The sequence below is a fragment of the Salmo salar genome, chromosome 16, assembly GCF_965601325.2.
Source record: "Salmo salar chromosome 16, fSalSal1, whole genome shotgun sequence".
Classification (NCBI taxonomy): Eukaryota; Metazoa; Chordata; class Actinopteri; order Salmoniformes; family Salmonidae; genus Salmo; species Salmo salar.
This window is the reverse complement of record NC_138306.1, coordinates 43,714,352-43,739,801: the sequence shown is the minus strand read 5'-3', so window position 1 is coordinate 43,739,801 and position 25,450 is coordinate 43,714,352. Positions and strand designations below refer to the sequence as shown.

The 25,450-nt window shown below is 43.0% G+C and overlaps 1 protein-coding gene across 3 annotated transcripts in view; it reads left to right on the top strand.

Moving 5' to 3' along the window:
- The first annotated feature begins 6,689 nt into the window (after nt 1-6,689).
- LOC106573960 (low-density lipoprotein receptor) overlaps nt 6,690-25,450 on the top strand; it is a 31,664-nt gene continuing 12,903 nt past the window's right edge. Inside the window, exons 1-5 of one of the 3 annotated variants that reach the window (XM_082962730.1) lie at nt 6,690-6,934; nt 20,750-20,866; nt 21,257-21,631; nt 22,392-22,511; nt 23,006-23,131. In XM_082962730.1, coding sequence (XP_082818856.1) covers nt 6,877-6,934; nt 20,750-20,866; nt 21,257-21,631; nt 22,392-22,511; nt 23,006-23,131 — 796 coding nt within the window. In that variant the 5' untranslated portion in view covers nt 6,690-6,876. The remainder of the gene's footprint in view (nt 6,935-20,749; nt 20,867-21,256; nt 21,632-22,391; nt 22,512-23,005; nt 23,132-25,450) is intronic. The other 2 variants (XM_045697273.2, XM_045697272.2) reach the window with 2 other exon arrangements.

The window sequence follows — 25,450 nt, the reverse complement described above, 5'->3', positions numbered from 1 at the left end:
GAGCAAACACCAAGCCATGAGGTCGAAGGAATTGTCCGTAGAGCTCCGAAACAGGATTGTGTCGAGGCACAAAACTGGGAAAGTGTACCAAAACATTTATGCAGCATTGAAAGTCCCCAAGAACACAGTGGCCTCCATCATTCTCAAATGGAAGAAGTTTGGAACCATCAAGACTTTTCCTAGAGCTGCCCCCCCGGCCAAACTGAGCAATCGGGGGAGAAGGGCCTTGGTCAGGGAGGTGACCAAGAACCCAATGGTCACTGACAGAGCTCCAGAGTTCCTCTGTGGAGATGGGAGAACCTTCCAGAAGGACAACCATCTCTGCAGGACTCCACCAATGAGGCCTTTATGGTAGAGTGGCCAGACGGAAGCCAGTCCTCAGTAAAAGGCACATGCACGCCTGCTTGGAGTTTGCCAAAAGGCACCTAAAGGACTCTCAGACCATGAGAAACAAGATTATCTGGTCTGATGAAACCAATATTTAACTCTTTGGCCTGAATGCCAAGCGTCACGTCTGGAGGAAACCTGGCACCATCCCAACGGTGAAGCATGGTGGTGGCAGCATCATGCTGTGGGGATGTTTTTCAGCGACAGGGACTGGGAAACTAGTCGGGATCAAGGTAAAGATGAACGGAGCAAAGTACAGACAGATCCTTGATGAAAACCTGCTTCAGAGCGCTCATGACCTCAGACTGGGGCAAATGTTCACCTTTCAACAGGACAACGACCCTAAGCACACAGCCAAGACAACACTGGAGTGGCTTTGGACAAGTCTCTGAAGGTCCTTGGTGGCCCAGCCAAAGCCCGGACTTGAACCTGATCGAACATCTCTGGAGAGACCTAAAAATAGCTGTGCAGTGACGGTCCCCATCCAACCTGACAGAGCTTGTGAGGATCTGCAGAGAAGAATGGGAGAAACTCCCTAAATACAAGTGTGCCAAGCTTGTAGCGGCATACACAAGAAGACTTAAGGCTGTAATTGCAGCCAAAGGTGCTTCAACTAAGTACTGTGTAAAGGGTCTGAATAATAATGTAAATGTGATTTTTCCATTTTTTTATTTGTAGTAAATGTGCTAAAATTTCAAACAACCTGTTTTTGCTTTGCCATTGTGGGGTATTGTGTGTAGATTTGTGAGGGGGAAAAACTATTTAATCAATTTTAGAACAAGGCTGTAACGTAACAAAATGTGGAAAAAGTCAAGGGGTCTGAATACTTTCTGAATGTACTGTAAGTAGGATTCACATACAGTGCCTTCAGAAAGTATTCAAACCCCTTGACATTTTCCACATTTTGTTGTGTTACAGCCTGAGATTTTTTTAATCACTGGCCTACACACAATACCCCATAATGTCAAAGTGGAATTATGTTTTTAGAAATGTTTACAAATGCATTACAAATGAAAAGCTGAAATGTCTTGAGTCAATAAGTATTTAACCCCTTAGTTATGGCAAGCCTAAATCAGTTCAGGAGTAAAAATATGCTTAACAAATCACATAATAAGTTGCATGGACTCAGTGTTTCACATGATTTTTGAATGACTACCTCATCTCTGTACCCCACACATACAATTATTTGTAAGGTCCCTCAGTCGAGCAGTGAATTTCAAATACAGATACAACCACAAAGACTAGAGAGGTTTTACAATGCCTCGCAAAGAAGGGCACTTATTGGTAGATGGGTTAAAAAAAACAGACATTGAATATCCCTTTGAGCATGGTGAAGTTATTAATCACACTTTGGATGGTGTACCAATACACCCAGTCACTACAAAGATACAGGCGTCTTTCCTAACTCAGTTGCCGGGAAAGGAAAGAAACCGCTCATGGATTTCCGTTACAGAGTTTAATGGTTGTGATAGGAGAAATCTGAGGATGGATCAACAAGATTGCAGTTACTCCACAATACTAACCTAATTGACAGAGTCAAAAGAAGAGACTTACCCAGAAAGACTCACAGCTGTAATCACTGCCAAAGGTGCTTCTACAAAGTATTGACTCAGGGGTGTGAATACTTATGTACATTATATATTTCTGTATTTCCTTTTTAATACATTTGCAAACATTTCAAAAAACATGTTTTCAATTTGTCATTATGGGGCATTTTGTGTACAGTAGATGGGTGAGAAAGAATATATATTTAATACATTTGTAATATGTAATAAGTCAAGGGGGTATGAATACTTTCTGAAGGCACTGTATGCCCAATGTAGGCTATATCTCAATCAATTTGAAAATAGATTTTGTATGGTGCTTCTAAATTTAATGTGGTGCTCTTAACTTTTCTACCAAATTTTTTTGGGTTACAACACAGGTATAAAAGCAATGTCATGTGCATTCTTACCAAACCAAAACCTCTCCATATACCTCTCTTTCCTGTCTTCTGTACTCCTCAAGCAGCTCTGGATTTCTGTACATTCTCTCTATGCTTCTCCATCACAGCTTTTTAAGCTGCCCTTTTTCTTTCCTTTTCTGCCAATCTTAATAACAAGAAGTTTAGATTAGTCAGATTGTTCTGTTTATCAGACTACGGCATCATTACTAAATGGGCATTACACTCAAAAATGTTACGTTTGTCAGATGTAATCATACCTCAAAAGTAGTCATGGGGGTAGTTCACCCAAATGACCAAATTACAATGGTACATTGGTTTCCTTACCCTGTAAGTAGTTGAGGACAAGGTAAGACAGCAATCAATGCTTTGGTTTTGTTTAGCAGTTATAGCACAAAACCATTGTAAGTGGATATCCCCGATTTAACCATTTCCACGTTAGAGTATAGAGTCTATACTGTACTGGGCCAGTTGTAGCTTTTCTAGGTCCTTTTTTGCCGCACCTGACCATACAACTGGGCAATAGTCAAGCTCCACCCAAAAAGAGTTTGCAGGACTTGGTGTGGTTGTATGTTATATTAAAAAAACAGAGCATCGCTTTATCATATACAAACCTCTCCCCATCTTTACAACAATATAATCAATATGCTTTGACCATGACAGTTTGCAATCTAATATAATAGAAGTTTAGTCTTTATTGTAAAACATCTTGAAATGATTTGGTGCTCATCTTTTCCATAAATTTGGGATTGTTTGCATATAGCTGGATCTACGAAACAGATTGTCACGCCCTGATCTGTTTCACCTGTCCTTGTGCTTGTCTCCACCCCCTCCAGGTGTCGCTTATTATCCCTGGTGTATTTATCCCTGTGTTTCCTGTCTTTCTGGGCCAGTTTGTTTTGTTTGTCAAGTCAACCAGTGTTTTTGTGTCTCAGCTCCTGTTTTTCCCCAGTCTCTCTTTTCTCGCCCTCCTGGTTTTGACCCTTGCTTCTCCTGACTCTGAGCCCGCCTGCCTGACCACTCTGCCTGCCCCTGACCTCAAGCCTGCCTATCGTCTTGTACAGTTTGGACTCTGACCTGGTTACTGAACCCCTGCCCGTCCTGACCTCGAGCCTGCCTATCGCCTGGTACTGTTTGGACTCTGACCTGGTTTATGAACTCTCGCCTGTACCCAACCTGCCTTTTGCCTACCCCTCTTGTTATAGTAAATATCGGAGCTCAACCATCTGCCTCCTGTGCCTGCATTTGGGTCTCGCCTTGTGCCCTTATACAGATAGTCTAGAATGGAGACATTTGTTGACAGAAGACCACTTTTGAGTTCTGAAAAACGTCAGACAAACTTTTGATTTCTAAGTATAATGTGCCTTTAAAAAGACTCTAAATTATAAATGTTAGCTAAGTGTTTTCCCTAGATTTTTTTGCTGATGTCGCAGTGGAGGGACGCAAAAAGGTTGTAGAAGGGCGGAGGGGTGGTAGTTGTTCAGATCAAATCACATTTTATTTGTCACATGTACCGAATACAACAGGTCTAGACCTTACCCAACAATGCAGATAAGAAAAATAAGAGTTCACAAAAATATTTATTAAATAAACTAAAGTAAAAAATAAAAGCAACAATAAAATAACCAGGCTATACACATGGGGTACCTGTACAGAGTCAATGTGTGGGGGGTACAGGTTAGTTGAGGTAATATGTACACTACCGTTCAAAAGTTTAGGGTCACTTAGAAACGCCCTTGTTTTTGAAAGAAAAGCAATTTTTTTTGTCCATTAAAATAACGTCAAATTTATCAGAAATACAGTGTAGACATTGTTAATGTTGTAAATGACGATTGTAGCTGGAAAGCTTTTTTTATTTTTATTTTTTAAATGGAATATCTACATAGGCATACAGAGCCCCATTAACAGAAACCATCACTCCTGTGTTCCAATGGCACGTTGTTAGCTAATCCAAGTTTATCATTTTAAAAGGCTAATTGATCATTAGAAAACCCTTTTGCAATTATGTTAGCACAGCTGAAAACGGCTGTGCTAATTAAAGAAGCAATAAAACTGGCCTTCTTTAGACTATTTGAGTATCTAGAGCATCAGTATTTGTGGGTTCAATTACAGGCTCAAAATGTACAGAAACAAATACATTACTTCTGAAACTCGTCAGTCTATTGTTCTGAGAAATGAAGGCTATTCCATGTGAGAAATTGCCAAGAATCCCGAATATCTTGTACAAAGCTGTGTACTACTCCCTTCACGGAACAGTGCAAACAGGGTGTGAAGAAGCAAAGTCATGATAATCTATTGTAAATGTAATCCATATAATAAATGATTAAATGTAACGGTTGTTCAGCAACCAGGAACCAGTCAGAGGGATTCTTTGGACAATGCAGATGGTCAGACTTGTGTTGTCCCCACTCCCCAGGATTGCTCTTCATCTCCACTCAACAATATCAAGCAAATGTTTAGACACAGACTCGATAAACCAGATAAGTCTACATTCCTAGATGATAAGACCTGTCCAGCATACACTGTCTGAAACTATTGAAGACTGTAACGCTGATCATCATAGAATCTCAGGGTAAGTATAAAACTAATTGCGACAAGACAACCATTGTTAAAATATATTTGCTAAAATGATTCATCGCAGACAAGAGTTATGTCAAGGACAGTTTCCTAAACTCTGTTATTTCCCCATCATTAACCACGGTATCAAGGCCGCCCACTTAGTCATGGATAAGACTTATGCTACACCGATCGCTGTTGATCCACCCACTTCTTTTGCTTCACCAGAGGAAAAGGCGAAGCGAGATGGATAGCTGAGGCTAAAATCTGTCTTCTCCAGCAGCTGGCGTTTTTCAGTCACCAAGTGAGGAGTTTTGTATGGAGGTCAATGCGAGTGTTGATGAGGGTTGTTGACGTCAACTTCCTGTATTCAATGGAAAATCCATAGCCATCTCGAGACAATTTCGATAGTGTTTTTTCTCAAAGTTGCTGGGATGTCCATGTCCTACTTATATCAGTACACTCCTCACAATATAAGCATTACGAAACGTATATTATATCAAATAAACCTTAAGTAGCAAATAAGCCATACATATCTTCGTTGACTAAATTCGACTCTCATTGACCTCCATACAAAAACTCCTTGCTTGGGGGGTGAAACCATAACAAAAATACCACCTGCTGGAGGGAGACAGATTTTCCGCCGAATTGGGTCTCTCTTCCTCTCTGATACACTACATGACCAAAAGTATGCGCATGGTGATTTTAGGCTTATTTGCTGCAACTTGGCCATGGAAATCCATTTCATGAAGTTCCCGACGAACAGTTATTGTGCTGACGTTGCATCCAGACGCAGTTTTGAACTCGGTAGTGAGTGTTGCAACCGAGGACAGACGATTTTTACACGCTTCAGTGAATAACAGCACTTAATGGGGCAGCTCTAGCAGGGCAGACATTTGATTAACTGGCTTGTTGGAAAGGTGGCATCCCATGACGGTGCCACGTTGAATGTCACTGAGCTCTTCAGTAAGGCCATTCTGCTGCCAATGGAGATTGCATGGCTGTGTGTTAAATTGTATACACCTGTCAGCAACGGGTGAGGCTGAAATAGCAGAATCCACTAATTTAAAGGGTTTTCCACATACTTTTGTATATATAATGTATATTTGGATCATTTAGTGGCTACATCCACTTTCACACACGCCAAGTATGCCGTTACCCCATAGAGAATGCTAGAGGCCTCTAGTGGCCAAAAGGTCGTTTTAGCATGGGCAGCGCCATTGAGGGCTTCCACCATTTTAAAGTAGTCAAACTAGTCACCTGGGTGGGATTTCCTATGAGTTGTAACCTCAATGGCGCTGTCACAGTCACTATAATGGCACAGATTTAATTTTACCTTTATTTTATTAGACAGTCAAACTGAGATGGTCTAATTTACTGATGAGCCCCGAATTAAATTACATGACAGAAAATACACACAAATATGAATACAAAATGCAAGCTGAAAGAAAAATCCAGTCATAAAAAACACACATTCATCACACAAACACAAGGTCCTCAATCAACTTATTAATAAAGATGAGTCCTCATAATATCTCTATGAGTTACCCATACTTGCTACAGTGGCATGCTATTGACATTAATGCATGCGACTTAAGCCGCACTCCACACAACTGGGAACTCTGAAAAATATGAGGTCAAATCATGAAGTCAGTGATATTCAGCTCGGAATTGCGGATCTCTAGAAAGAGGCCCATCTTCCAGAGTCGGAATTCCGAGTTGGATGAACATTTAAATCGCTTTTCCAAGTTGGAGTTTCCAGTTGTTTTGAACACACTGAAGACAGAAGTCGGTGATTTCCGAGTTCCCAGTGGCTTTGAACGCGGCATCAGCACCAGGAAAGGGATTTACGTATTGATCAGACGTGGGAGCTTCACAGACGTGATTAGTTTGGATTTCAGAACACATTGCAACACTTCCGTTTTGAACACAGCTCACCTTATTAATGCAGCATTACGTCATTTCCATGCGCCTCTAACTGCAGACACAGTATGGGAAACCTTCGTAGAATACTTCTTACTCAGTTACTAACCTTCCATTATATTTGGGGTAAGATAAACTTGCCAGTTACATATTTGCACATGGGTTTTATTCGTATTTGTCATGTTGCATTGGTGGCGCGTGTAACGTTATTGCCATCGCCCGATTCGCAGCTGTTTTATTACGTGAGGACCACATTTATTACAGGTGCATTAGCTAGTTAGCAGATTAACGGGTTAGCGTCGATGTAAACTATTTTGGTTGCATTGAAGCTAGCCAACGTTATGCTCAATTAGGCACTGTTTTGCATAGGACAGAGATTTTTTAGACCAACCTCAACATGGCTTTAATATCTTCGTTCTCGATTCGGCCTAACATGCATATTCTAAAATGTGTCCAGCTGCAGGTGGTTCGTTTGAATTAAGAATTCCTTTTTCTACATGAAGTAATCCAACAACTGGTACACTACTACTTATTTGGTATCATAGCGTTCACACTTTGTTTGTGCATGCTGGCACCTACTGTGCGGTAGTGTGGTCAGTTACGTTTTTGATAAACAAAATAGGGAGGGAAACGTTGCACCACCAACTAAACCTACACCCATATACACACACATTGCTTTAATACAAATTAAAATCCACTGTACCGCAGACACACTTAACGCCACCAGAGTAATCACTCGTTGCAAGGGCGCCCTGCTCTAGTGAGCAAAGCAAGTTACAGGTCTTGTCCCTAGTCATGTGAAGTACCCACTCCCTCTGAATGACTTCGCGCTATCTTCACCGATTTTAACAGTACCTAACTTCTTTTCTACCCAGCCTGAAACTACATATGGATCGGATTTGGAGATTTGCACCACACCTGCCACCACAGGTAATTCATCCTCACTCTCGTCAGATTGAATCCCTGAGACTGCAGAATATGGTTTGTACTTGGCACCGTATTGCTTGCAGAACACACACTGATGGCATTTCTCTGAAACCCAACTTCTGTTCTTTAGGCCAATTTACAATTCAAGCTCTTTGGCCTCTCCATGCTTCTTTTCCATCGTCACAGTTTTTCCCGCAACAGCTCTCTTCGAAATGTCAATACCCAACCATGTGTACGCCGCCATCTTGTCTATTTAAAATAATTTCTCGTTGATTGGGTGGATTCGATTATGCTGAGCCGTCACGTCATTGGGTGAAAACAGGGAGGGATTAGCTCCATTTTCACAAATGGAACCGTAATCTGTGCCGCTCTGTCATTTTGTCCAGAAACATGCATCTCTTTCCCATAAAATAAATGTTTTGAATTTGGTAACAATTTTTCTTTGGGAAGGCATATAAAGCGTTGTTCTCCCAAAGCAATCACTTTTGCATGGGAAATCGGAATCCTACTATACTGAACAAAAATATAAACGCAACAATTTCAAAGATTTTACTGAGTTCATATAAGGAAATCAGTTAATTGAAATAAATTCATTAGGCTCTATTCTATGGATTTCATGTGATTTGGCAGGGGTGCAGCCATGGGTGGGCCTTGGAACAAAAATTGGAGAGCCAGGCCCACCCAATCAGAAATAGTTTTTCCCCACAAAAGGGCATTATTACAGACAGAAATACTCCTCAGCACCCCCTAGACGATCCCGCAGGTTAAGAAGCTGGATGTGGAGGTCCTAGGCTGGTTTGGTTACTCATGGTCTGCAGTTGTGAGGTCAGTTGGATGTACTGCCAAATTCTCTAAAATGGAGGCAGTTTATGGTAGAGAAATTAATATTAAATTCTCTGGCAACAGCGCTACATTCCTGTAGTCAGCATGCCAGTTGCATGCTCCCTCAACTTGAGACATCTGTGGTATTGTGTTGTGACAGAACTGCTTATTTTAAAGGGACCTTTTATTGTGCACCTGTGCAATGATCATGCTGATGTAACCGATGTGAAATGGCTAGTTAGTTAGCGGTGGTGCGCGCTAATAGCGTTTCAATCGGTGACGTCACTCGCTCTGAGACTTGAAGTAGGGTTGCCCCTTGCGTTGCAAGCGCCGCGGCTTTTGTGGCGCGATGGGTAACGATGCTTCGTGGGGTGTCAGTTGTTGATGTGTGCAAGGGTCCCTGGTTCGAGCCCAGGTTGGGGCGAAGAGAGGGACGGAACCTACACTGTTACACTGATTAATCAACTTCTTGGTATGCCACACCTGTCAGGTGACTGGATTACCTTGGCAAAGGAGAAATGATCACTAACTGATATGTGCACAACATTTGAGAGAAATTAGCTTTTTGTGCGTATGGGATGTTTTTTCTTCAGCTCATGAAACAGGACCAAGACTTTACATGTTGCGTTTTAAATATTTTTGTTCAGTGTAATTACTACGCATGCTTAATTCAGTCGCTTTTGTTTTGAGCCGACTTCGTCGTGGGCATTGAACAAGGCAGCCCGGTTACAAATGCAATCAGCTTTGAGCCGGCATAAAACACGCCTACATGGTCTCCGGGTCGAGATTAATCGAACCCCCTCATTGAGACACGTGGGCACACCCCAAAGTGCTGCATGTCACAATGTCATTCACTGGTCTCGATCAATGAGAGAATATTTGAAATGGACAAGATGGAGGTGTACACATTGTTGTATTACTTTACGGAGCAAAACAAGTATTTTAATAACGGAGCATTTTCTAAGTTCAAACCTGCGACTGGACACAGACATTTTAGAAGATACATGTTTGGCTGAATCGAGAACAAAGATGGTATCACCAAGTTAAGGTTGGAAGGAAGTTATTTGTGCTACGCCAAACTGTACTTATCCTATAACGGCTAATTGAGCGTCACATTAGCCGGTACAATCTGCTAGTGATTTTTGATTTTTCTAGGATCCCCATTAGCTGACGCCAATGACGACAGCTAGTCTTACTGGGGTCTGACATATAATGAACAAGACATTAGACAAAATACTTTTACAATTTACATACATTTAAAAACATTAACGTGTGTGTGTGCGCGCATCTATCAGTTACAAATACATGTCAGTACATACAGTGCATTCGGAAAGTATTCACACCCCTTCACGTTTTCCTCATTTTTGTTACATTACAGCCTTATTCTAAAATAGATTAAATTAACAAAGTACCTAGTAAAGTGTCTGAATACTGATGTAAATGTGATATTTCCATTTATATACTACCGTTCAAAAGTTTGGGGTCACTTAGAAATGTCCTTGTTTTTTAAAGAAAAGCACTTTTATTTGTCCATTAAAATAACATCAAATTTATCAGAAGTACAGTGTAGACATTGTTAATGTTGTAAATTATTTTTAATGGAATTTCTACATAGGCGTACAGAGGCCCATTATAGGCAACCATCACTCCTGTGTTCCAATGGCACGTTGTTAGCTAATCCATTCCAGGGGGCCTTCAGCCCATCTTAGGCTACATTACCTATTTGGCCAATTGGCCTGCCTGGACCCTTTTACTGCTGACATGAAGCCCTGCCGATCCATCACGACTGGTCTACCGACATAACAGGCTATTCTGTTACGATGTCGCCGAAGAACCATCTACTAGCCCCGGCTCACTAGCTTTTCTGAACGCTGTGTCCCCTGCTCGCCTAGCGTAGTAGTGACTACCGAACGGCACCCTGACTCACCTATTGCTGCTCTTTTGACCCTATGATCACTCGGCAACACAGCTGACGCCCCTGGACCGTTTCAATAACACGGTACCTCATTTTGTTTACCTGTCGGCCCCGGCCTTGAACTCAGGTCCTGTATGTACCTAACTAACCCGCTCTGCCCATTCATCGCCATTTACCCGTTGTTGTCTTAGCTCTCCTAATCAACACCTGTGTTGGCGTTATGCCTCTCTAATGTCAATATGCCTTGTTTACTGCTGTCTTGGCTAGTTTTTACTGTTTTTATTTCACTGTAGAGCCCTCAGTCCTGCTCAAAATGCCATAGATTGCTCTTTTGTCCCACCCCACACACATGCGGAGACCTTAACTGGTGCCTCCAGAGACGAAACCTCTCATCGTCACTCAACGCCTAGGTTTACCTCCACTGCACTCACATCCTACCATAGCATTGTCTGTACATTATGCTCTGAATCTATTCTACCACGCCCAGAAATCTGCTCCTTTTATTCTCTGTCCCCAACGCACTAGACGACCAGTTCTTATAGCCTTTAGCCGTACCCTTATCCTACTCCTCTGGTGATGTAGAGGTTAACTCAGGCCCTGTAGCCCCCAGTTCCACTCCTATTCCCCAGGCGCTATCTTTTGTTGACTTCTGTAACCGTAAAAGCCTTGGTTTCATGCAACTTAACATCAGAAGCCTCCTCCTTAAGTTTGTTTTATTCACTGCTTTAGCACACTCCATCAACCCAGCCGTGTCTGAATCCTGGATTAGGAAGGCCACCAAAAATTCGGACATTTCCATCCCCAACTACAACGTTTTCTGCCAAGATGGAACTGCCAAAGGGGGTGGAGTTAGCCTGCAGAGTTCTGTAATGCTATCCAGGTCTGTGCCCAAACAGTTTGCGCTTCTACTTTTAAAAATCCACCTTTCCAGAAATAAGTCTCTCACTGTTGCCGCCTGTTATAGACCCCTCCCCTCAGCCCTAGACACCATATGTGAATTAATTGCCCCCCATTTTATCTTCAGAGTTTGTACTGTTAGATGACCTAAACTGGGATATGCTTAACACCCTGGCCATCCTACAATCTAAGCTAGATGCCCTAAATCTCACACAAATTATCAAGGAACTTACTAGGTACAACCCTAAATCCATAAACATGGGCACCCTCATAGATATCATCCTGACCAACCTGCCCTCTACATACACCTCTGCTTTCTTCAACCAGGATCTCAGTGATCACTGCCTCATTGCCTGCGTCCGTAATGGGTCCGTGGTCAAACGACCATCCCTCATCAATGTCAAACGCTCCCTAAAGCACTTCAGCGAGCAGGCCTTTCTAATCGACCTGGCCGGGGTATCCTGGAAGGATATTGACCTCATTTCGTCATGTAGAGGATGCCTGGTTATTCTTTTAAAAGTGATTTCATCACCATCTTAAATAAGCATGCCCCATTCAAAAAGTGTTGAAATAAGAACAGATATAGATATAGGCTAGATTATCCGCCTCAATTGTTGCAACCCCTATTACTAGCCTGTTCAACCTCTTTCGTATCGTCTGAGATCCCTAAAGATTGGAAAGCTGCCGCGGTCATCCCTCTCTTCAAAGGGGGCGACACTCTAGACCCAAACTGTTATAGACCTATATCTATCCTACCCTGCCTTTCTAAAGTCTTCGAAAGCCAAGTTAACAAACAGATCACCAACCATTTCGAATCCCACCGTACCTTCTCCGCTATGCAATCTGGTTTCTGAGCGGGTCATGGTTGCACCTCAGCCACGCTCAAGGTCCTAAACGATGTCATAACTACCATCGATAAAAGACAATACTGTGCAGCCGTCTTCATCGACCTAGCCAAGGATTTCGACTCTGTCAATCACCACATTCTTATCGGCAGACTCAATAGCCTTGGTTTCTCAAATGACTGCCTCGCCTGATTCACCAACTACTTCTCAGAGTTCAGTGTGTCAAATTGGAGGGCCTGTTGTCCGGACCTTTGGCAGTCTCTATGGGGGTGCCACAGGGTTCAATTCTCGGGCTGACTCTCTTCTCTGTATACATCAATGATGTCGCTCTTGCTGCTGGTGATTCTCTGATCCACCTCTACGCAGACGAAACCATTCTGTATACTTCTGGCCATTCTTTGGACATTGTGTTAACAAACCTCCAGACGAGCTTCAATGCCATACAACACTCCTTCCGTGGCCTCCAACTGCTCTTAAATGCTAGTAAAACTAAATGCATGCTCTTCAACCGATCACTACCCACCTGACTAGCATCACTACTCTGGACGGTTCTGACTTAGAATAATGTGGACAGCTACAAATACCTAGGTGTCTGGTTAGACTGTAAACGCTCCTTCCAGACTCGCATTAAGCATCTCCAATCTAAAATGAAGTCTAGAATCGGCTTCCTATTTCGCAACAAAGCATCCTTCACTCATGCTGCCAAACATACCCTCGTAAAACTGACTATCCTGCCGATCATTGACTTCAGCAATGTCATTTACAAAATAGCCTCCAACACTCTACTCAGCAAATTGGATGTAGTCTACCACAGTGCCATCCGTTTTGTCACCAAAGCCCCAAATACTACAAACCACTGCGACCTGTATGCTCTCGTTGGCTGGCCCTCGCTTCATATTAGTCGCCAAACCCACTGGCTCCAGGTCATCTGTAAGTCGTTGCTAGGTAGGCTCCGCCTTATCTCAGCTCACTTGTCACCATAGCAGCACCCACCCGTAGCACGTGCTCCAGCAGCTATATTTCACTGGTCACCCCCAAAGCCAATTCCTCCTTTTGCCGCCTTTCCTTTCCACCTCTGCTGCCAATGACTGGAACGAATGGCAAAAGTCACTGAAGCTTATCTCCCTCACTAACTTTAAGCATCAGCTGTCAGAGCAGCTTACAGATCATTGCACCTGTACACAGCCCATCTGTAAATAGCCCACCCAACTACCTCATCCCCATATTGTTATTTTTTGCACCCCAGTATCTCTACTTGCACATTCATATTCTGCACATCTATCAGTCCAGTGTTTAATTGCTAAATTGTAATTATTTTGCCACTATGGCCTATTTATTGTTTTACCTCCCTAATCTTACAACATTTGCACACACTGTATATGGATTTTTCTATTGTGTTATTGACTGTACGTTTGTTTATCCCATGTGTAACTCTGTGTTTGTGTCGCACTGCTTTGCTTTATCTTGGCCAGGTCACAGTTGTAAATGAGAACTTGTTCTCAACTGGCCTACCTGGTTAAATAACGGTGAAATAAAAAAAAATAACTGTCGGTCTCATGGTAATTGACCGTTAATTAACAGAGTCTAATAAATCCATTATTTATTTTAGACAGGTTTAAAAAAAGCATGATATGAAGAAAATGTAGCTTATTTTAACATTTAAAATGGCGCTGAAGAGGATGGCTGCCGTTTCACATGCCCGTAATCAATTGTGCTATTTAAAAATAAAAAAATTGCGTTGTTTGTACAAAATAAGTTTAAAAAATGATGTTGCTTCTACCGTCTCTTATGACCAAAAATAACTTCTGGACATCAGAACTGGGATTAATCACCACGGACTGGAAGAAGCTTTTTCCTTTAACGAGTCCGACGAGAAAGTTATACTGCTCTCCCGGGAACAGGCCCAGATTCACGTCATTTGCGTGAAGAAACGGCGGAGGAAAAGAGGACGCGGATCAGGCTGCCTTTTGAGAACCCATAGGCAAGCGAGTGAACTCCCATTGCCATCAATTCTGCTTGCTAACATGCAGTCATTGGAAAATAAAATGGATGACCTATGATTATTCTACCAACGGGACATTAAGAACTGTAATATCCTATGTTTCACTGAGTCGTGGCTGAATGACGACATGGAAAATATTGAGCTGGAGGGATTTTCAGGGGGATTTTCAATGCAACGGCAGAACAGAGAAGCTACGTCTGGTAAGGCGAGGGGTGAGGCTGTGTCTTTTTGTCAATAACGGCTGGTGCGCGATGTCATATTAAAGAAGCCTCAAGGTATTGCTCGGCTGAGGTAGTGTGGTCTACAGCTTATCATAAGGTACTCTATCTACCAAGAGTGTTCTCATCTATGTTATTCATAGCCGTCTATTTACCACCGCAGACCGATGCTGGCACTAAGAGTGCACTCAACCAACTATATAAGACCCTGAGCAAACAAGAAAAGGCTCACCCAGAAGCGGTGCTCCTAGTGGCAGCATCATGCAATGGGGATGTTTTTCAGCTGCAGGAACTGGGAGACTAGTCAGAATCTCTGGAACGACTAACAGAGCAAAGTACAGAAAGATCCTTGCTGAAATCCTCCTCCAGAGTAGTGTTGCAAAGGGTCGGAAACTTTCCGTTAAAATTCCGGAAAGCCTGGGAATTTGGGGAATGTTACTTAAATTCATTAAAAAAAAGTTAGCTTATAACATTGAATCTTTTTTTGTGGGATACACAAGGCAATTCTAGGTCTTGTGGCATATTTTGGTTGAACTATCCCCAATTCAATGGAATTGTAACCCTCTGCATGCACAGTGCATTCTTCCATCACATGTACAGCTGATTCTCAACATCCTGCACACTGAGATGCTATTGAGCCCACACTACTACACTGTCTGAGCCAAGGACTAAATGCTTTCTGGTAAGTTTTGATTACAATACTGGGTGGGGTGAATATATTTGATATAACATACATTTTTTTTGTTAACTAGTAAATAGTAGCCTACAGCAAAGTGTGTTTAAATCATTTCTAACTTATTAACAATTTCTGCTACCATGTGGGGTTTAGCTTGCTTGAGCCTGTTAACTGAGGGGTGTTAATTCACCAGTTTCCATACATGTTTCAATGAATCAGACACCTTATCGATAGCAACAGCTCATGGTCCTCCTGGAATCAGATGTTTTTTTTTCACTCAATGGAGGAACGTAGTCAGAGAAATGCTGATGAATGTCTCGCTTGAGCTGTGTATGCAACAGGTTCACCTCTAATGCTCACAGGCAATGTGTATTGGAAGAGATTTTTGAATGTTCTTCGCCCACCATATGTCCCTCCAACCAGACATGCTTTATCTACTCATTTGCTGGATGCAGAGTTCAAGTGAAGGTCAAGCAAATCATAGAGAAAGCAGACTGTATTGCAATCATCTCTGATGGGTGGTTGAATGTTCGTGGGCAAGGAATAATTAACTACATCATCTCTACCCCTCAACCAGTATTCCACAAGGGCACAGACACACTGGTCTCTACATTGCAGATGAGCTGAAGGCAGTCATCAATGACCTTGGACCACAGAAGGTATTAGCACTGGTGACAGACAAAGCTGCGAACATGAAGGCTGCTTGGTCTAAAGTGGAGGAGTCCTACTCTCACATCACACCCATTGGCTGTGCTGCTCATGCATTGAATCTGCTCCTCAAGGACATCATGGCACTGAAAACAATGAATACACTCTACAAGAGCGCCAAGGAAATGGTTAGGTATGCGAAGGGTCATCAAGTTATAGCAGCAATCTACCTCACCAAGCAAAGTGAGAGGAATAAGAGCACCACATTGACGCTGCCCAGCAACACAGGTGGTGGTGTCATCATGTTTGACAGTCTCCTGGAGGGGAAGGAGTCTCTCCAGAAATTGCCATATCACAGTCTGCCGATATGGACAGCCCCATCAAGAGGATCCTACTGGATGATGTATTTTGGGAGAGAGTGGTAAGCAGCCTGAAACTCCTGAAACCTATAGCAGTAGCCTTTTGAGGGAGACAATGCCATTCTGTCTGATGTTCAGACTCTGCTTGTAGATGTAGGAGAAGAATTCCGTACTGCCTGGCCCACTTCACTGTTGCTCCAAGCAGAGGAAACTGCAGTTCTGAAATGCATCAAAAAGCGTGAAGACTTCTGCCTGAAGCCCATACATGCCACAGCGTACATGTTGGACCCCAAGTATGCTGGCAAGAGCATCCTGTCTGGTGCAGAGATCAACAAGGCCTATGGCTTCATTACTACCGTGTCTGGCCACCTTGGCCTGGATGAGGGCAAGGTTCTTGGTAGTCTGGCGAAGTACACTTCCAAGCAAGGGCTTTGGGATGGAGATGCAATATGGCAGTTGTGCCAACATGCCTCATCAGCCACCTGGTGGAAGGGACTTTGTGGATCTGAGGCTCTTTCCCGTGTTGGCTCATCCTCCAAATCCCACCCACATCAGCTGCCTCAGAGCATAACTGGTCCTTGTTTGGGAACACACACCAAATCATTCAACAGGCTGACCAATACAAGGGTTGAAAAATTGGTGGCCTTCCAGGAAGATTTCAGGGTTTTTGAGCCTGACAACAAGCCATCCTCAACAGGGTTGGAAAGTGACAGTGAAGATGAGGCATCAGTCTGATGTTCAGGAGTTGGACAATGAGGAGGTCCGGGGAGAAGACATGGAAGCCTGAGAAGAAGACAACCAAATCTTTACTTTCTAGACTATCAAATGTTTTTGGGAGATGAGATGGATCATTGGGGATCGTTCAATATTCCCTTTTTGTTGTTCAGTGAAATCATCCCATGTGAAGAGTCAACTCATTTAAAGTTCAAACCGTAACTGTTTTTTTATTTCTATTGGAAGGATTTAATCATTTGCAATTGTCTACTTATGATAAGGTAAAAGGTTTATGTTTCTGTCTCGATATGGTAAATATTTCCAATAATTCACATATATTCCCACGGAAAGTTTCCACCTCTGAAAATTCCCCAAAATGTTCAACCCTACTCCAGAGTGCTCAGGACCTCAGACTGGGGGGGGGAAGGTTAGCCTTCCAACAGGACAATGACCCTAAGCACACAGCCCAGCCAACGCAGGAGTGCCTTCGGGACAATGTCCTTGAGTGGCCCACCCAAACTTGAATCCGATATAACGTCTCTGGAGAGACCTGAAAATAGCTATGCAGCAATGCTCCCCATCCAACCTGACAGAGATGGAGAGGATTTGCAGAGAAGAATGGGAGAAGGTCCCCAAACACAGGTGTGCCAAGCTTGTAGCGTCATACCCAAGAAAACTCAAGGCTGTAATCGCTGCCTAAGGTGCTTCAACAAAGTACTGAGTAAAAGGTCTGAATACTTATGTAAATAATTTATATATATATTTTTTTGTAATTATTTTTGTTGTTGTTGATATATTAGCAAACGTTTCTAAAAACCTGTTTTTGCTTTGTCATTATGTGGTATTGTGTGCAGATGGGGGGGGGACAATAATACATTTTAGAATAAGGCTGTAACGTAGCAAAATGTGGAAAAAGTCGAGGGGTCTGAATACTTTCTGAAGGCACCGTATGTTTTGATTTTTAATCCAATGTAAGGCTGCATGATGCGACTCGCTTTAAAGGCATGAGCTCTGCATTGTTTTTTGTGCAGGCTGCACACACTTCATCAGTCTATCATTCACAATATGACAAGCACTTGATAATGCCTAGAATTTCACGGCAGCATCCCCTTTGTGTGGCTGTAATGCACCCTAAAAATCTGTCTCTTGTAGCCATTGTGCCCTACCTTTCACTCACATGGCTCTCCATTACGTGACAAGGTCTTTCTCACAGGCTACCAGTGAAGACCGACTCATCGGGGACGCAACTGCATGCGTCCTTATCCAATTCCGAGGTGCATATTGGAAGAATTGTCCACATTTACTTTTCATCAGCCAACACGATGAGTAGGCGTAATGAACAGCAAAAGCAGTAGCCTATGTCAAGCTACTATCCCCCATAATACAAAAGTCGACCTATTCTGTGCGAGAAATAAATATTCCAAGCATAGTCTGTGACAGTTGTGGGATGCGGTAGATCCCAAGTGAATACCACCACTAGCACCCCCAAAACTTTTTTTACACAATGTGGCTGACGAAACAGATCAGAACATTTGTTGATAAACTATTAGGCTCTTTCTTCACATAAGCGCAGCAATGCACACATGGTAGTAGGCTATACGCGCAAATGTTCCATTAGCGGAAACACCATTTATCAAAAGTGACCGCAAATGCAATTATGCATGTAATGCTTTTATTATGAAGGTGCATTTTTATGGAGAAAATGATCTTCCCCAAACTTGAAACTCACGCCCTGCTTATGCATGCCAGTTAGGCTCTACACCCCTTGTAAAGCGGATTAATGTGCTTAATTTTAACAAGTTATTTGGCCACTTTAGTTGTGATACGCCTATCTGATTTGATAAGGCTTGTATGGGCTCGGCTCATGAAGTGTGCGACTATAATTCGATAAAGTCGCAAAAAAAGGCATTTCTTATGCTGGGCATCATTCACAAGTGATCTAATATTGTCACCCATCAGACTGTTTTTGATTTAATCTTGTCTTTCCATATACTAAATAATGTGTAAAATGTTTTGATTTTGAATGGACCATTATCATGCAGTGGGGAAAGATGCATGTCATCTATGCACTTAAATAGTGAATGGAGGATGCTTTTCAGGTGGTTAATTTTCATGCCAGCCAGGTAGGCTGTACTCCTGTTGCAAATATACACAATGCGCTTAATATTAGGAAAGTTCAGAAATAAATATAGTAGGCCTAGCCTATTGAAACCTGATGGGATCCTCTTTTTAGTAAAAATCGAATCCAATTTTATTTGTCACGTGCTGAATACAACAGGTATACAACACCTTACAGTGAAATGCTTACTTAACACTTTTTTTTTTTAAACATTAAGTTAAAAATAAAAAATAAGAGGCCATCACTCAGTTTTTTTCCCCCACAATTGCATAGCCTATAGTAATGTTGCGCAACGTGTGCTCCTGGACTTTCATTAAGTGTTTTGATTTAGATTTTTGATTACATTTGCATTTGTCAGTGATTAGAGGGACAATGGAGTGCTGAGTTCCAGGCAGTTAGCAAGTTTGGTAGGCCTCTAATGACTCGTGACAGCAGGTGTGGCGGTAATATGGTCACTGCAACAGCCCTAGGTCGAAATACTTTCCGAATGCATTGTACACACAAGTAGGTCACATGTGGGAGAGGCATTGTGCCATGAGGTGTTGCTTTATTATTTTTTGAAACCAGGTTTGCTGTTCATTTCCTCTATATAAGATGGAAGGGAGTTCCATGCACTCATGGCTCTGTATAATACTGTACTGTTAACTTGAATTTGTTCTGGACCTGGGGACTGTGAAAAGACCCCAGGTAGCATGTCTGGTGGGGTAAGTGTGTGTCAGTGCTGTGTGAAAGTTGAATATGCAAACAATTTGGAATTTACAACACATTCATGTTTCTTATAAAAACAATAACACAATTTCTTTGTTAAATGCCAGGGGCAGGTCATTGGTAAAAATAGAAAAGAGTAGAGGGCCTAGAGAGCTGCCCTGCGGTACACCACACTTTTACCTGTTTGACAGAGAAGCTTCCATTAAAGAAAACCCTCTGAGTTCTATTATATTGCCATATCGTGGATTCAGAGCGGAGGTTGAAAAGCCATATCACAAGTTCTCAACCGGTTATGCAGTAGTATGTCAAACATTTTTTAAAGCAAGTATTTTAATAACATGCGCTATCAAGTGCAGCTCTGCACTTGATAGCATGTTATGAAAAAATACATGCTGTAAAATGTTTGACATGCTACTGCACTGTAGGGACTACCCCTACAGTCAGTCATTCATTCAAACTTTCTGTAGCCACTGTTTCATTTTCTGTAGAGTGAGTAGCCTCTAAGTATAATATTTAAAATGCATTTATCCATTTGTAGGCAGTCTAGGTAACACCCTGCCGAACTGTGAACAGTCCCAGTTCAAGTGCAGGAATGGGAGATGTATCCTCGGTCTCTGGGTGTGTGACGGACGGCGATTGTGAGGATGGCAGTGATGAATTCCACAGCAGGGAGTGACAGTGGAGAGGGTTTTACCTTGTTAAAGACCAGTGGATCATAGGGGAGACTGAATTCCCCAGTACAGCATGTACCTGTACTAACTTGATAGCGTCCAGTAACAATGTCAAAGTCCTGGGTTTGAGTTTGCTGATTTTAATAGTTGGCCATATTAGTTGTGGCATTTCTGCTGGAGCATACTGTACGTCTATACACCTGTGTCATCACTGTACGATCTGGATCGGGTTCACTAGACACCAAACAGACCAAAACGGGGAGAGACTACATGAACTTGTCAAATAAGAAATGCTCTTAACGTTTTGCTACCGTGCACCATGAATATGATCCAGATCGCATGTATATAAAATGTATTGAGAGAAGGATATGACAATTTTGTAATTGTGTCAAAATATTCTTTGTTTTGGCTGTGTTTCAGGGGAGTGGACCTGCCCAGGGTTTCTGTGTACAGATGGAGGTTGCATTTCCCAGAGTGCTCTTTGTGACGGCACCGCGGACTGTCATGATGGCTCTGACGAGTTCGAGGACACCTGTGGTAAGAGCTAAGGGAAAGAGGATACCTCTGCCACCTGCGTTGGGCTCAAGTCACACAAGCTCAACGTCAGTGTATGAACGAAGTGCACATTTCTTCATCCATCCAATTTTAAGAGCCTCTTTCATCATCTTAAACACTATGGGCCACATTCACTAAGCTGTTGCACAAATTAAACATTTGCTTAAATTCCACAGGGATTAAAGCATTGCAGTAATCAGAAAAGGTTTACAAAAGGAAAAATGACCCCATCGGAAAGTCAGTTTAATGTGATCATTTATTTGTATTCCCCTCTGAAAATAATAGATGCAGACTTTGTAAAAATGTAGTAAGTCCCTTTTTTATTTAAAGTACATGACCACTAATTGCCCTCTGGGCTTTCATCTTTCCCAGGTTTGCTCCAATGTAAGAAGGATGAGTTTGCCTGTGGCAGTAGGCGATGTGTATCTCTCCTCTTCCGCTGTGATGGCACTGACGACTGTGGCGATGGCAGTGACGAGGCCTCCTGTCATAAGAACTGTACAGCCGAGTCCTTCCTCTGTGAGCGGACAGGGAGCTGCGTTGCCAGGGCCAAGCTGTGTGACGGCTGGCCCGACTGCCCCGTTGGGCAGGACGTGGGTGCCGACGCATGTCCCTCTGGCCAGACCCGGGCCCCTCACACTTGCTTCAGCTCTGAGTTCAGTTGTGGGGACGGCCAGTGTATGCCTCACTCCTGGAGGTGTGACCACTCGCCAGACTGTGCTGACGCGAGCGACGAGGACGACTGTGGTGAGAACTATTGACACTTTATTACATCTATATCATTAGGCAGAAAACGGAAGATTACAGATTGGAACAGGGACCCCCTGGACTTGTCTAATTTGAACACAACCATGCTCTGCTACCCTCATCCTTATAGACCAGCAGAGGGCAAAAGAACTTCACTCCTACTTGTTCCTTTTACAGACACAGTGGACCTATGATTAGTTCCTTTTAATTATGGTTTCAGTAATTAAATAAATAGTAAGAATTCAGTGTGTGGTGTGTGTGTATATAGCACATGTGAACACATGCTATATTAAAACACTGATCTCTTTAATGTTGCGATTAATAGTCTTTTGAGGTGGTTTGTTGCCCATAAAAATGTAATGCTTTTGATATTCTCTAACTAAGGGCTTGTGTCCCGGACACAGACTTAAGTCTAGCCCTTGACTAAAAGCACTTTAAATTCTCTATCGAGCAGATATTTTTTGATCGGTGTGCTATGAACGTACAAACGAGCTCTGTTTCACATCCTGTAATGCATTCCCTGATAGACAGTAGTCAGCTTTCTGTTTTGGATAGGTCATTTCCCTTATCACATCTTTAAATATGTGTGTGTCTAGCTGCTATAGCAAACTGTTGGTTGACTAATTTGAATGATGCAAGCACATTTCTAAAGTCATTACAATGGACAATAGTCATCCAACTTGTTTATCACTATGCTACACACAGATTGGTCCTGTATTCACTCTTCCCTGTCACTGACCCTGTATCTCTCCCTATGTAGATCAGAATGAGTGTCTGGTGAGCAATGGCGGCTGTTCTCACCTGTGTGTAGACCTGCCCATGGGCTTCCTCTGTGACTGTCCCGCTGGCATGAGGTTGGTGCACGACACCCAATGTGAGGGTGAGTGGCATCTCCGAGAGTCATTGATAGGGCCCAGAGTTTTTCCTGACCATGTGATGTGACCAAGTTAAATTCAGAGACCAACAGTTGGTCCCAGGTCATGTGTTTGTTGAAAAACGAATGGCCTAAGTCATTGGTCGCACCAGCGCGCACTACAATGAATCTGTGATAATTAGTTGATTTTAATGTCTCAAATTAAGCTTGTGATAGACTGCACTTCAAAGTATGTGACATAGATAGAACACAAATGCAAATACAATGGATGCGTTTAGACAGGCAGCCCAATTCTGACTTTTTTTTCACTAATTGGTATTTGTACCAATCGGATCAGCTCTGAAAAATATCTGATGTGATTGGTCAAAAGATTTATTAGTGGAAAAAAATGTCAGAACTGGGCAGCCTGTGCGAACGCAGGCATAGAGAGTGAAAAGTAGATGTTTTCCAGTCAGACATATCCTATTAAAATGATTAAGAAATACCCACTCTTTTCTCAGAAATTGACACATGCCTCGACACTGACGTCTGCAATCAACTATGTGTACATGTCAACGGAACTTTCTCCTGCGACTGCCACGAGGGCTACCTGATGAGCCCAAAGACAGGGGAGTGCAAGGCTAAAGGTGAGGGCAAATGCTACTGGGGGAGTGAACCGCTAAATACTGCAAGTTACTGATCTTATATGTTTGTACTTTCACACTGATATGAATGGCGTGAGTACTTTATGACCTGAGAGTGTTGACGAGGCAAATGTGTAAAGCAGATTTCATTTCTGACAAATGGAGCTTTTTTGTTGTTGTTATTCTTCTTGTAAGAATAGGAAAAACCTTACCCAAAGAGTACCTTGTACATCCAGTTTCCTTTCAACCAACACCACCTCCACCCCACACACACACAATGGCGCCGGAGGAGATGGCTGCCGTTTTTACAACCAAGTGTGTGTGTGTGTTTTTTGTTATTTGTAACTTATTTTGTACATAATGTTTCTGTCACTGTCTCTTATGACCGAAAAGAGCTTCTGGATATCAGGACCGCGATTTACTCACCTCTTACTGGACAACATTTTTTCTTTAACGAGTCGGATGTGAAGGATTTACTTCAGACACCCGACAATCCCCGTCATTCGCATGAAGAAGAGACGGAGATATCGGGGACGTAGGTCGGGGTGCCATGTAAGGATCCGACGGCGAGTGTGTAATTTGCCTATATCATCAGTCCTGTTAACCAACATGCAATCATTAGATAACAAAATAGACAAGCTATGATCACCCTACCAACAGGACATTAAAAACTTTCATATCTTATGTTTCACTGAGTTGTGGCTTAACGATGACATGGATAACCTACAGCTGGCAGGGTTTTACGCTGCATTTGCAAGATGGAACAGCTGCCTCCGGTAAGACAAGGGGTGGCGGTCTGTGTATATTTGTAAACAGCTGGTTGAGGTCTCAAGGTTTTGCTCGCCTGAGGTAGAGTATCTCATGATAAGCTGTAGACCACACTATTTACCAAGAGAGTTTTCATCTATATTTTTCGTGGACGTCTATTTACTACCAGAAACCAATGCTGACACGAAGACCGCACTCAATGAGCTGTTTAAGGATATAAGCAAACAGGAAAACGCTCAGACGGCGCTCCTAGTGGCCAGGGACTTTAATGCAGGGAAACTTACATCCGTTTTACCTCATTTCTACCAGCATGTAAATATGCAACCAGAGGGGAAAAAAAAAAAAAAAACTCAACCACCTTTGCTCCACACACAGAGACTCGTACAAAGCTCTCCCTCGCCCTCCATTTGGCAAATCTGACCATAACTCTATCCTCCTGTTTACAAGCATAAACTAAAGCAGGAAGCACCAGTGACTCGGTCAATAAAGAAGTGATCAGATGACGTAGGTGCTAAGCTACAGGACTGTTTTGCTAGCACAGACTGGAATATGTTCCGGGATTCTTCCGATGGCATTGAGGAGTACGCCACATCAGTCACTGGCTTCATCAATAAGTACATCGACGACGTCGGATGTGGCAGGGCTGGCAAACTATAAGACTACCAAGGGAAGCACAGCCGCGAGCTGCCCAGTGACACGAGCCAAATGACTTCTATGCTCGCTTCGAGGCTAGCAACACTGAAGCATGCATGAGAGCGTCAGCTGTTCCCGAACCGTAGCACTCACGCCTGTAGCCACGAAGAGCTTTGAAAGGTTGGTCATGGCACACGTCAACACCATTATCCCAGAAACCCTAGACCCACTCCAATTTGCATACCGCCCCAACAGATCCACAGATGATGCAATCTCTATTCCATTCCACAATGCCCTTTACCACCTGGACAAAAGGAACACCTACGTTAGAATGCTTTTCATTGACTACAGCTGTGTTCAATACCATAGTGCTCTCAAAGCTCCTCACTAAGCTAAGGACCCAGGGACTAGACACCTCCCTCTGCAACTGAATCCTGGACTTCCTGATGGGCCGCCCCCAGGTGGTAAGGTTAGGCAACAACATGTCTGCCACGCTGATCCTCAACACAGGGGCCCCTCAGGGATGCATGCTCAGTCCCCTCCTGTACTCCCTGTTCACTCACGACTGCATGGCCAGGCTCGACTCCAACACCAAGTTTGCCAATGACACAACAGTGGTAGGCCTGATCTCTGACAACGATGAGACAGCCTGTAGGGAGGAGGTCAGAGAACTGGCTGTGTGGTGCCAGGATAACAACCTCTCCCTCAACATGATCAAGACAAAAGGGATGATTGTGGACTATGGGAAAGAGCACGAGCACGCCCCCATTCTCATCAACGGGTCTGTGGTGGAGCAGGCTGAGAGCTTCAAGTTCCTTGAGGTGTCCACATAACCAGCAAACTATCATGGTCCAAACACACCAAGACAGTTGTGAAGAGGGCACAACAAAGCCTATCCCCCCCCTCAGATCCTCAAAAGGT